Consider the following 12931-nt stretch of genomic DNA (forward strand, 5'->3'; position numbering starts at 1 on the left):
GTAGAGTGGCCATGCTAGCAACTTGAGGGTTCCAGGTTCAATCCCAGCTTCTGCCATCCTAGTCACTGCCTTGAGCAAGACACCCAATGTACCCATTTGCTCCCAGTGCCACCCACATTGGTTTAAATGTAACATAGGTATTGGGTTTTACTATGTACAGGTGCTGGTCATATTATTAGAATATCATGAAAAAGTTGATTTATTTCATTAATTCCATTTAGAAAGTCAAACTTGTAGAATGTATATATTCATTCCAAACAGACTGATACATTTCAAGTGTTTTTTTGCCAAAAAGGAGATGATTATAGCTGACAACCAATGAAAACCCTAAATTCAACATCTCCCAAAATTAGAATATGGTGAAAAGGTCAGATATTGAAGACACCTGGTGTCACTCTAATAATTAGCTAACTAACTCAAAACACCTGGAAAAGCCTTTAAATGGTCTCTCGTTTTGATTCTGTATGACACACAATCATGGGGAAGACTGCTGACTTGACAACTGTCCAAAAGATGACCATTGATACTTTAAAGAAGGAGGGCAAGACACAAAAGGTCATTGCCAAAGAGGTTGGATGTTCCCATAGCTTTGTGTCCAAGCACATTAATAGAGAGGCGAAGGGAAGACAAAGATGTGGTAGAAAAAAGTGTACAAGCAAGAGGGATAACCGCGCCCTGGAGAAGATTGTCAAACAAAACCGATTCAAAAATGTGGGGGAGATCCACAAAGAGTGGACTGCAGCCGGAGTCAGTGCTTCAAGAACCACCACGCACCGATGTATGCAAGATATGGGCTTCAGCTGTCGCATTCCTTGTGTAAAGCCACTCTTGAATAAGAGACAACGTCAAAAGCGTCTCGCCTGGGCTCAAGACAAAAAGGACTGGACTGCTGCTGAGGAGTCCAAAGTTATGTTTTCAGATGAAAGTAAATTTTCTATCTCCTTTGGAAATCAAGGTCCCAGAGTCTGGAGGAAGACAGAAGAGGCACAGAATCCACGTTGCCTGAAGTCCAGTGTCAAATTTCCACAATCGGTAATGGTCTGGGGTGCCATGTCATCTGCTGGTGTTGGTCCACTGTGTTTCCTGAGGTCTAGGGTCAATGCAGCAGTCTACCAGGAAGTTTTAAAACACTTTATGCTGCCTCCCGCGGACCAATTTTATGGAGGAGAAGATTTCATTTTCCAACATGACTTGGCACCTGCACACTGTGCCAAATCTACCAGTACCTGGTTTAAGGACCATGGTATCCCTGTTCTTGATTGGCCTGCAAACTCACCTGACCTTAACCCCTTTGAAAACCTATGGGGTATTGTGAAGCGGAAGATGCGAGATGCCAGACCCAACAATGCTGAAGAGCTGAAGGCCACTATTAAAGCAACCTGGGCTCTCATAACACCTGAGGAGTGCAACAGACTGGTGGACTCCATGCCACGCCGTATTGCTGTAGCAATTCAGGCAAAAGGAGCTGCAACTAAGTATTGATTGCCGTACGTGCTGAAACTTTCCATGTTCATACTTTTCAGTTGGCCCACATTTCTAAAAAATATTTTTTTGTACTAGTCGTAACTAATATTCTAATTTTCTGAGATACTGAATTTGGGATTTTCAGTAATTGTCAGTACTAATCATCAAAATTTAGAGAAATAAACATTTCAAATATATCACTATGTGTGTAATGAATTGATATAATATGTAAGTTTCACGTTCTGAATATAATTACTGAAATAAATCTACTTTTTCATGATATTCTAATAATTATGAACAGCACCTGTAAAGCGCTTTGAGTCACTAGAGAAAAGCGCTATAAAAATATAATTCACTTCACTTTACCAATTTTGACGTGTGTTTGGGGTCATTGTCCTATTAGAACACCCAACTGCGCCCAAGACCCAACATCTGGGCTGATGATTTTAGCTTGTCCTTGTCATGATCCGTGGTCCGGATCATGTTTTTGTATTTTCTGTTAGTTTTGGACTCCTTTAGTTCCTGTTTGTGACACCTGAGTTTGGTTTGGTTGCCATGGCTACTTATTGTTTTCACCTGCCACTGGTGTTCGGGACGCTCACCTGTCTCTAATCAGAGGCATTATTTAAGCCTGCCTTTGCCAGTCAGTCGGCCTGGCGTCATTGTTCGCTTCATGCCGTGTCCAAGTAAGTTTTGTTTGTTCATGCCACAGCTCGTGGGTGTTCCATGTCCGTAGTCCATGCTGAGTGTTAGATTCTACGTTTCCTGCACTAAGTTTTTGTTTTTTAGCTTCTCGTGCGAACGGCATGCTTTCCTTTTGTGGTTTGCCTGTTATTTTGTAGTTGGGTGATTTCTTTGATAAATAAGTAATCTCCTACCTCTCGCTGTCGTCCGAAGTTGTCCGTTCTGCATTCCTGGGAGAACGACCCCGCATAAAGATGCCACCCCACTGTGACTGTCCTGAAGAATTTGGAGGTCATCCTCATTTTTCATTGTCCCATTTACTCTCTGTAAAGCACCAGTTCCATTGGCAGCAAAACAGGCCCAGAGCATAATACTTCCACCACCATGCTTGACGGCAGGCATGGTGTTCCTGGGATAAAAAGCCTCACCTTTTCTCCTCCAAACATATTGCTGGGTATTGTGGCCAAACAGCTCATTTTTGTTTCATCTGACATAAGTAGATCCAGCATAAAATATACGAGGTAACTCACATAGAAGCGGTCAGGTAATAGACAAAAGCTGGACGTAAAGCGGAATGAAGGAGTTCTTGAATCGAACTGCGGAATGAAGTAGTAAGTACAGATTTGGTACTGGTTTAGGGTAAAATGTAAATGATCTTTACTACAACCAAGGTCCACAGAAGGGGATTGATTGATTGATTGATTGATTGGTTGATTGATTGATTGATTGATTGATTGATTGATTGATTGATTGATTGATTGATTGATTGATTGATTGATTGATTGATTGATTGATTGCAACTTTTATTAGTAGCTTGCACAGTTCAGTACATATTCCGTACAATTGACTACTAAATGGTAACACACGAATAAGTTTTTCAACTTGTTTAGGTCGGGGTCTACGTTAATCAATTCATGGTAAAGAGAAATGACCCCTTTTGTCAACAAAAGTGATAAACCAAGTAGGTCGTTGATGACCTAAAAGGGCACTTTTTAGTAATAAGAAGAACACGGTGACCAAATGGCAGGGGTGTCGAAAGTGGGGCCGCAGCTAATGTTTTACCGGCCTGCAGCACATCATTGTAAAAATACTAAAATATATATATATTTTTTTAAACAATAAAAAGTGGAATAAAAGAGCAAATTGGTGAAATGTAACGAGAAAAAGTTGCATTGTTGACTCCAATAACACCATTTTTCTAATCATTTCTCAAAAAATAATAATGAATAAAAATCAATGTTGATATAAATTATTGATTGATATGAGGACAAAAAGGACATAAATACAACAAACATAAAATTATGACAATTACAAAAAAAAATTGCCACACTAATATATATTAATACTAATTATACTAATTATCCTATTGATTGTTATTATAAATATACTAAACAAATTACAATATATATTATCTGAAGCTGATATAGAGATTTAAGTGTTGAATGAAAAATAAAAAAAAGCATGACCTTTTTATGAGTGGGACACTTTTGGATCCTTAAGAATTTTAGTGGAATTTAATAACTGTCTTTGCTAAAAATAATAATAATAATAATAATAATAACAATAATAATAAGAAGAAGAAGAAGAAGAATACATTCAAATAAATGTTGCTGTTAATTATTGACCTATGTAGGGATCCAATTACTTCACATCAAAAATTCCACTTTGAAAATTTTTGGGGAAAAATATTGTATATTTTGTATTTTTGACCCAAAAAGTAAGGTTTCGACAAAAAGCTCGTAAAATGTAATACAAATAATTAAGTAGAATTAGAGATTCAAGGGTTTTATGAAAAAATAATATATTATTTCTTTTTAACCTTTTTTAAGAGTGAAACCCGTCTGGGTCCCTAAGACCTAACTTGAGGGAGCCCCAAAAATAAAAAAATTAAAAAAGTATATTGTACTGGTTTTGAAAATGAAAAAAATATCAAAATGGCCCCCGCGTGCTTTGATTTTTCAGTGCGCGGGAAAAGTTTGGACACCCCTGCCTTATGGGGACTGATGAGTGAGACGGCTTCCACTTTTACATCAGGAATACGGCACAGTTTTGGGTCGTTTCTGGTCGGCGGTTAAATGCCATACCCACGTCCCGCCGCCATTAAAGGCCCATTATGTGCTTCAGCGTCCCTGCTGCCTGCCGACACTTCAAATGAAATCGGCCGTCCTAATCCTCATTAACTCGACTGATTGCGCGTGAGAGGAAGCTGACAAAGGGTGCCACAACATCGTTCAAAGGTCAGCCAGGCGAGTCCGACGATGGCGCGTCGGGTCAACGACCGAGTCGAAACGCGACGATCGTGGACAAAAAGTCACGACACGAGGAGCCAGACAGTTTGGACGGTCGTATGCTATCTTACACCAGGTCCTTCATCCATAGGACAAAAAGTCCCAGAGACACACCCCAGCATCGGGTTGTACAGTATACCGGTATTAGTATAGTACTGCGATACTAATGAATCATATTCGATTCTGTAACCGCCTCGGAAAAGTACCAACCCCAGCCCCTGTTATTATCATGTCATGACATTGCTGGTTGTACAAGCGGAGGAGCATGTTCGGCAGCGCACAATCACAGAGTACTTATGTCATGTCTGTGTGATCGTGTTTTGTTTTTTGGACACTAAGTTCCTGTTTTTGCACTTCCTTGTTTGTTTTGTTGCCATGGCTACCCATTAGTTTTCATCTGTCCTCATGTCACGCACCGGTCTCACGTTTTGCACTCGCACACCTGTTTTCACTGATCATGTCAATGCTACTTAAGCCGGTCTGTTTCTGTTGTTTCTTGTTCTGTTGTTCATCTATTTCCTCTACTCAAGTCATGCCATGTTACCTCCACTCTGCTTCATGTCATGTTTCACAGTTCCATGCCAAGTAAGTTTTGTTTATTGTTTATAGTTTCTGCCTTTGTGCAAGTTTTGTTTCATTAGTCAAGTTTGTTCTCCGCCATTGTGTGCGCCTTTTGTTTGCTTCCTTTTTTGTAGTTAGTGTTAAAATAAAAGATGTCATTACCTTCACGCTGTGTCCAATCCATTCGCTTTGCACCTGAAGAAAACAATCCACGCCCAAGTCCAAGTCTTGACAACTTACAAGCAAACACAGTGTTTAGACAGAAAAGGTAGAACGGACGCATTTGGGCTCAAAAACTGACGATAACGGTGAAGTTATAACACTGACACGTCTTCAGGAAGAGGTGCTTTAAGACATGGCTAGCTAGCTAGCAGCTAACGTCCATCTGCAGTCTGCAGTGTTGTAGCTACTTCTAAATCACTTATCCTCGCCTCAATGGCGACAAATAAAGTGAGTTTCCAACAAGTATCATCCCTGCAGGACGTGGAATAGCTAAACGTGCTTCACTACACACCGTAGCTCACCGGTATCACAATGTAAACAAACGCCATTGGTGGATGTGTTTGATGTACCCTAAGATTTTTTGTTAAAATAAAGCCAATAATGCCATTTTCATTTAGAAAAGTACCGAAAAGTATCAAAATACGTTTGGTACCGGGACCAACATATTGGGACAACACTACCCTGAACTGGGAAATGCGGTGGAAACACAAACCACACTGTTTACTTTTCGCCAAACGTATACATTATAAATAGCTAACATACCGTATTTTCTAGACCAGGGGTGGGCATTACGTCGATCGCGAGTTACCGGTCGATCGCGGAGGGTGTGTCAGGCGATCCCAAGCCAGGCATTAAAAAAATAACATAAAAATGAGCAATCATCAATCTTCACCAAGACTTCAGTTTCGTCAGTTGTTTGACATTCCCGGCACCCGAGGATCTTGTGAGATGAAGCTGGCTGCTGCGAGCTCATTATTAAGAAAATAATCACTGACAGGACGGAGGGAAACACTTTTTTTTTCAACAGACTCTTGGGCCGTACCTGCTGTCAAAACTCTAAAGACCGACTGTACAGTTCCTGTTTTCACCATAAAAAACCTGCTTCATCCTGTCTGTGCTAACAAAATAAGAGTCTCAGAAAGCTAGCGTCCACAAGCTAGCAAGCTACGGAGTTTGATGCCAATGTATTTCTTATAAAGTTGTTGCACCTTTCCTGCTGCCGGCGCCTAGACCGTAGTCAAGGAGCGCAGGGGAGACCCTTTTCCAGTGCCGATGGATTCTCGGGGCAATACCCTTCACTTTACCCGGCAGTGGGTCTTCACAATTCCGGACTCCAGGGCAAAATGACGAGTCCAGCGATTAGTTGCAAATCATGGCGTTTTATTTACGTCTTGCAAACAGTCAAAATCCCACACAAAAACACTAGCCACTCCCCCACCCTCAGCGACCATTCCCTCTCCTCTCTCGCCCACACACTCACTGACGTCACTCACCTGCTGCCACACATTAAAGGGCCACACACACATATGCTACTCTCATAACAAAGTGTTTAAAAGCAAGTATGCAAGTTGGACAAATGAGATGCCAAATTGCCAAATGCCAATACCACCTTTATGTGGTATCGGACAGAAAGGAGGACTTGTTTTCTCCTCCATTTGAAAATGCGGACGTTATCAGCACCACTGTCTGATTCCAATCAATGCAAGTCATCAGAATCAGGTAAGACACCAACTTTTATTCTTGTCTTCATGAAAGAAAGAAATCTATATGTGTTAAACATACTTGTATTATCATTAAACACCATTAACTTGTTAACAATAATGTCTCTTTCATAAATAAATATATATAAATTAGAAATATGAATGAGGTAGATCTCCTCGACTTGATCAATTGAAAAGTAGCTCGCCTGCAGAAAAAGTGTGGGCAACCCTGTTTTAGACTATAAGACGCACTTAAAATACTTTTTTTTCTCAAAAATCGACAGTGCACCTTATAACCCCGTGCGCCTAATGTACGGAATAATTCTGGTTTTGTCCACCGACCTCGAAGCAATTTTATTTGGTACATGATAAGCGTGACCAGTAAATGGCAGTCAAACATAAGAGATACGTGGTAAGAGATATGATGGCAACATGTCTCAAGTAAACAACACCAACATGTTGTTTAATTTATGAGTTCCATTGAAAATATAGAACATTGCACACGGCGCTCAAAAATCTATCAAAATGTACTAAATCTATGTTTTAGTACGACTTTGGTAAGCTACGAAGCCGCACCGCTTGGTGGATTGTCGGCGCATTAAACATAGGAGTATTATTATGGTGTGTATAAGGTAAGACAGTGGTTCTCAACCTTTTTTCAGTGATGTACCCCCGTGATTTTTTTATTTATTTAATTACCCCCTAATCACAGCAAAGCATTTTTGGTTGAAAAAATAGATAAAAAAGTAAAATACAGCACTATGTCATCTGTTTCTGATTTACTATATTGTATAACAGTGCAAAAATATTGCTCATTTGTAGTGGTCTTTCTTGAAGTATTTGGAAAAAAAGATATAAAAATAACTAAAAACTTGTTGGACAATAAACAAGTGATTCAATTATAAATAAAGATTTGTACACATAGAAGTAATCATCAACTTAAAGTGCCCTCTTTGAGTTGCGTCACTGATCATGTCATTGAGTTGCGTGGAGTGCTAATCAGGCAAATTTGGTCACTGCATGTGTTAGAATTATCATGTACATGTATATATTATCACACAACTTTAGTATGCTTTATGTTTGTTGGTATAGTTATTAGCTATTGTGCTCAAGTTAGACTTTTGTATCTGTGCAAAGACGAAACTTCTTGTCTGAGGGGTGGCCTCAGCCGCAGATGTTATCTTTGTTTTAGCCCGCTAGCAGCCAAGGACTTCAAGGACCTCAACGCAGATAAGACGACAGCAGGCAGATGAAGCAAAGACAAGGCGAAATCACAAGGCCCCAGCACATTCCGTCATGTATTGTGGGTCCTGGACCTGCTTCTGCATAATATATGTGACCACTCCTTTTAGAGGCGGCCTCAGTGATTTTGACAATGGAACTCCTGAATGAATTTTAGAGCGTAGGGCGAGACTCTGACTAAGTGTGCAGCTCCATGCGTTCTCCTCATGAGCTAAATTGAACTATGTCTCTGCATGATTCCTTGCTTATTGTCTGTTTAATAGACGTCATCAGTGTTTGAACCTGACAGCGTGACTGCAAGCTGATCAATGCTAACATGCGATTTAGGCTAGCTGTATGTACATGTTGCATCATAATGCCTCGTTTGAAGCTATATTTGAGCTCATTTAATTTCCTTTACTTATGTCCTCTGAATATTTTTTTCATGTTTCATGACACATGATCTGTATGTCATATAGGCTGCATTTCTCATAGTTTGTTTGTGTGCCATGTTGTTCCAGACCACAGCAAATGTTACCCAGCTTGCAAAGATTGTAATAAATCCATTAGGAAAAGACAGTTCATTCAACTTGGACACACACATCTATACCTTTGGCCATTTAGAAATAAATAACTAACAATAATATGACTCCTTTAATGGGCCTTATAATCCGGTGCGCCTCATATATGAAAAAAGAACAAAAATAGAACATTTATTGCCAGTGCGCCTTATAATCCGGTGTAAGACTCCAACAAATTTAACGTACGTGAGTTGGTAGACAATTAACATACTTGACACACGTTTATGTTAATCACAAGCATCTAAAGAAGTCTTCAATCGTAACGAATTTCAACTTTAAAATGTTGATGCCTAAGTAGAATTTAGTAAACATTAAATACTGTATTTCCTTGAATTGCCGACGGGTATATAGTATGCGCCTGCCTGGAATTTCCGCCGGGTCAAACTCGTCATGTCACGAGTGTCATCATTTTCATAATGGAGGAGGCTGATTTCAATAATGTGAAATCGCATAAAGGTAAGGTTTAAGAGCTATTCAGTAGGATTTAAGGTCCAAGCTATTGAATATGCTAAAAAGAACAGTAAGCAGCTATGTTTTATTAATATACCGTAGCTGCGTGTGTCAAATATGAGTCACTGAATAACTCCCGCCTCCTAGTGGTAGAGGGCGCTAGTGATCCTTCTTACGACTACTCGGCTGCAGAAGAAGTGACAACAAGCAGCAAGAGTGAGCAGGGTGTGTTTATTTTTTCCTCTCGCTTGCACTTTTAACATGGAGGATTACATATCTAAAATAAAACAGTTTTCTAAACTGGACTTTCAATAGAAGCAGGAGGCAATAAAGGAAGATCTCCATCGAGAAAGAGAGACTTTTAAAACTGAAGAAAGATAAGGAAGACTGTTATAACAAGTTATCGATGCTTTTGATCAGAAGGGGCTGCACATGTACTTCATTTATAAGTAAAGATAAAACCTTTATAAAGTTTTTTTTATCAAATATGCTATTCATGATGGTATCCTTACATCACACTCAAATTCTTAAGTGCAGCCCTAAATTCACCGCATGCCTTTGGTAAAGAAGAGGTTTTAAAATAATTACCGCATGCTTGCCTTTACCGCATGCCTTTGGTAAACGCCGGAGTGAGAAGAGGTTTTAAATTAATTAGCGCCCCGGCGGCAATTGAAGGAAATACGGTAAACAATTTTGTGACAATTTAGTCTTCCATTGATTGTAGCTTGTGTTTCATCACACACCGAAGACGATTTATAGTCCCATGGTTCCTGACTTAGTTTTCTCCAGACCGACCACGAGCCACAAGCGTGACCCGAGCAGAAAGAAGTTTGGCGGCGGCGTACTCACTGGCTCAACCTGGTGCGGGCGATGATGCTGGCCACGATGACGCTTCCCGGCCTGGGCATGGCCACCGCCTTGAAGGTCCCCTTCCAGAACTTCTCAAAGAGCTGCTTCTGCTGCAGGATGGCGGCGCTCTCCGGCGTCTCCAGGGTCAGCGAGGCGCCGAGCTGGACCGAAGTCTCCGTTTGCATCACGGCAGGGATCCCAGGGAGAGCGTCCAAACGGGCATGGGAACGTCACCGAGGAGCTGACCAAGTGCTGAAGCCAGACTGCGGGGTCAGTGTGTCAGGGGGACAAAAAGCCAACCCTCTCCCAAGTGGAGGTATTGTTCTCCCGGATGAGGGTGGCGGTAGAAATAAAAAAGGGGGTCCAGGCGGGGGTTGGTGGGGTGGGATTGAGTTTCCCTTTCACATCTGCTGCTTGGAGAGTTTGAATCAATGACGGGAGTCAGAGCAGTGCCGGTGGAGGAGATCCGTCCGAGACGTTTCGGGAGACGAGTTAGAGACCCCGCGCGGCGTCTGACGGCGTCAGGGCGCACAAGTGACAATGAAATGAGGAGCTCAGCGGCCAGCCGCTTATTTGGTGCCTCTCGGCCAATGACGTCAAAGGAGGGAGGGGCTAGCGGGGCATCTTCCTTTATCCTCTCTATGACAACCCCCCATCATCATCACTTCACTTCTCCCTCCAGCTTCTTCTTTGTGTTCTTCCCATGGACCCTCCGACAAATAAAGACATAAATCGCACCGTTTCGTCAGGCCTCAGTGCGACTGTACTGTGAGCGCCATTATTATTTGAATTATTATCAAAAAAAAATTTTGAACATGGTTTTACTTTGATATTTGCTGTTAGTGAGCAACGTTGTACTTTTACGATCATTTTGTTAGCATCGTTAAAGTTCCACACCTTGCTGCGAGGTTATTTAATTATGTATTTTTCAATCATAAAGTCTTGCTTTGTTTCTTTAATCTGAAAAACTATTTATATATATATATATATATACATATATATATATATATATATATATATATATATATATATATATATATGTGTGTATATATATATATATATATATATATATATATATATATATATATATATATATATATATATATATATATATATATATATAGGGCTGTCTCAGACAATTAGAATATTGTGATAAAGTCCTTTATTTTCTGTAATACAACTAAAAACATGGAAGTGTCATACATTCTGGATTCATTACCAATCAACTGAAATATTGCAAGCCTTTTATTATTTTAATATTGCTGATTATGGCATACAGCCTAAGAAAACTCAAAAATCCTATCTCAAAACATTTGAATATTTCCTCAGACAAAGTAAAAAAAGAAGATTTATAACAGTAAAACAAAATCAAACATTTAAAAATGTCAATTAATGCACTCCTTTTGCACGGATTACTGTTACATTACATGGCAGTAATGTAATGCCAGTACAGTGCACTGACCATGGCATTACTGTCCTTGATTGTCCTGCACCAGTGTACCGTACACAGTACACTGGTGCATCTCCATAGAGCTTTTCAACAGATACAGCTACAATAGCCGTATTCCCATGGTCAAGCCACTCCTGAACTCAAGACAACGCAAGAAGCGTCTGACTGACGGGCAGTTGCAGAGTGGTCCAGAGTCCTGTTTTCAGACAAAAGCAAATTTTGGATTTCATTTGGAAGTCAAAAAGCTATAGTCTGGAGGAAGGCTGGAGAGGAGCAAAATCCAAGTTGCTTGAAATCCAGTGTGTTCCCACAGTCAGCAATGGTTTGGGGAGCCATGTCAGCTGCTGGTTTTGGTCCACTGTGTTTCATCAAGTCCAGAGTCAATGCAGCTGTGTACCAAGAGCACTGCATGCTTCCATCTGTTGTAAAGCTCTATGGAGATGATGATTTAATTTTCCAGCATGATCTGGCACCTGCCCACAGTGCCAAAACCAGCAGTAACTGGTGTACTGACCATGGCATTACTGTCCGCGATTGGCCTGCCAACTCCCCTGACCTGAACCCCATAGAGAATTTGTGGGGTATTGTGAAGAAGAAGCTGAAAGACACCAGACCCAATAATGCAAATGAGCTAAAGGCCGCTAGTGAAGCATCCTGGGCATCCATAACACCTCAGCAATGCCACAGACCGATTGACTCCATGCCACGCTGCATTGGTGCAGTAATCCGTGCGAAAGGATTCCTAACCAAGTACTTAGTGCATTAATTGACATTTTCAAATGTTTGATTTTGTTTTGCTGTTATAAATCTTTTTTTTTTTACTTAGTGTGAGGAAATATTCAAATTTTTTGGGATAGGATATTTGAGTTTTCTTAAGCTGTATGCCATAATCAGCAATATTAAAATAATAACAATATTCTAATTTTCTGAGACAGTCATGTATATATATATATATATATATATATATATATATATATATATATATATATATATATATATATATATACTATACATATACACACATATATTCATACATACTCGCATGTATACATACATACACACAAAAACATATATATATATATATATATATATATATATATATATATATATACATATATATATATATATATATATATGTATGTATAAATATATATATATATGTATATATCTAAATATGTATATATATATATATATATATATATATATATATATATTTGTTTATTTATATATACACACACATACATATATACACATTTATACACACATTCATATATATACACACATGCATTTATATACAGTACATATATACATATATATATACATATATACACATATACATATACATACATATATACCTACACATACTGTATATACACACATAATGTATCTATATAAATATTCATATACACATATATATATATATATATATATATGTATGTACATGTGTATATACTGTACATACATAGAATAGAATAGAAAAGTACTTTATTGATCTCTGGGGAAAATTCAGCAACATATACATACATACTGTATGTATATGTATATATAAACATATATATACACACATATACACACACACACACAAACACACACACACAGATACACGCCCACACATTCTTGTATTTTTTACCTTCTTGAGATCTCCCAAAAAAATGCCTATCACTAGTATTACAATAAAAG

General features: G+C 39.2%; 1 protein-coding gene across 3 annotated transcripts in view; it reads right to left on the reverse strand.

Moving 5' to 3' along the window:
* The window catches only part of srrm4 (serine/arginine repetitive matrix 4), a 132409-nt gene extending 121844 nt beyond the window's left edge, over positions 1-10565 (reverse strand). For all 3 annotated transcript variants that reach the window (XM_061902954.1, XM_061902946.1, XM_061902938.1), the window contains exon 1: positions 9802-10565. In XM_061902954.1, the coding sequence (XP_061758938.1) occupies positions 9802-9986 (185 nt within the window). In that variant the 5' untranslated portion in view covers positions 9987-10565. The remainder of the gene's footprint in view (positions 1-9801) is intronic.
* Between the last annotated feature and the right edge of the window lie 2366 nt (positions 10566-12931).

The sequence above is a fragment of the Nerophis ophidion genome, linkage group LG01, assembly GCF_033978795.1.
Source record: "Nerophis ophidion isolate RoL-2023_Sa linkage group LG01, RoL_Noph_v1.0, whole genome shotgun sequence".
NCBI lineage: Eukaryota > Metazoa > Chordata > Actinopteri > Syngnathiformes > Syngnathidae > Nerophis > Nerophis ophidion.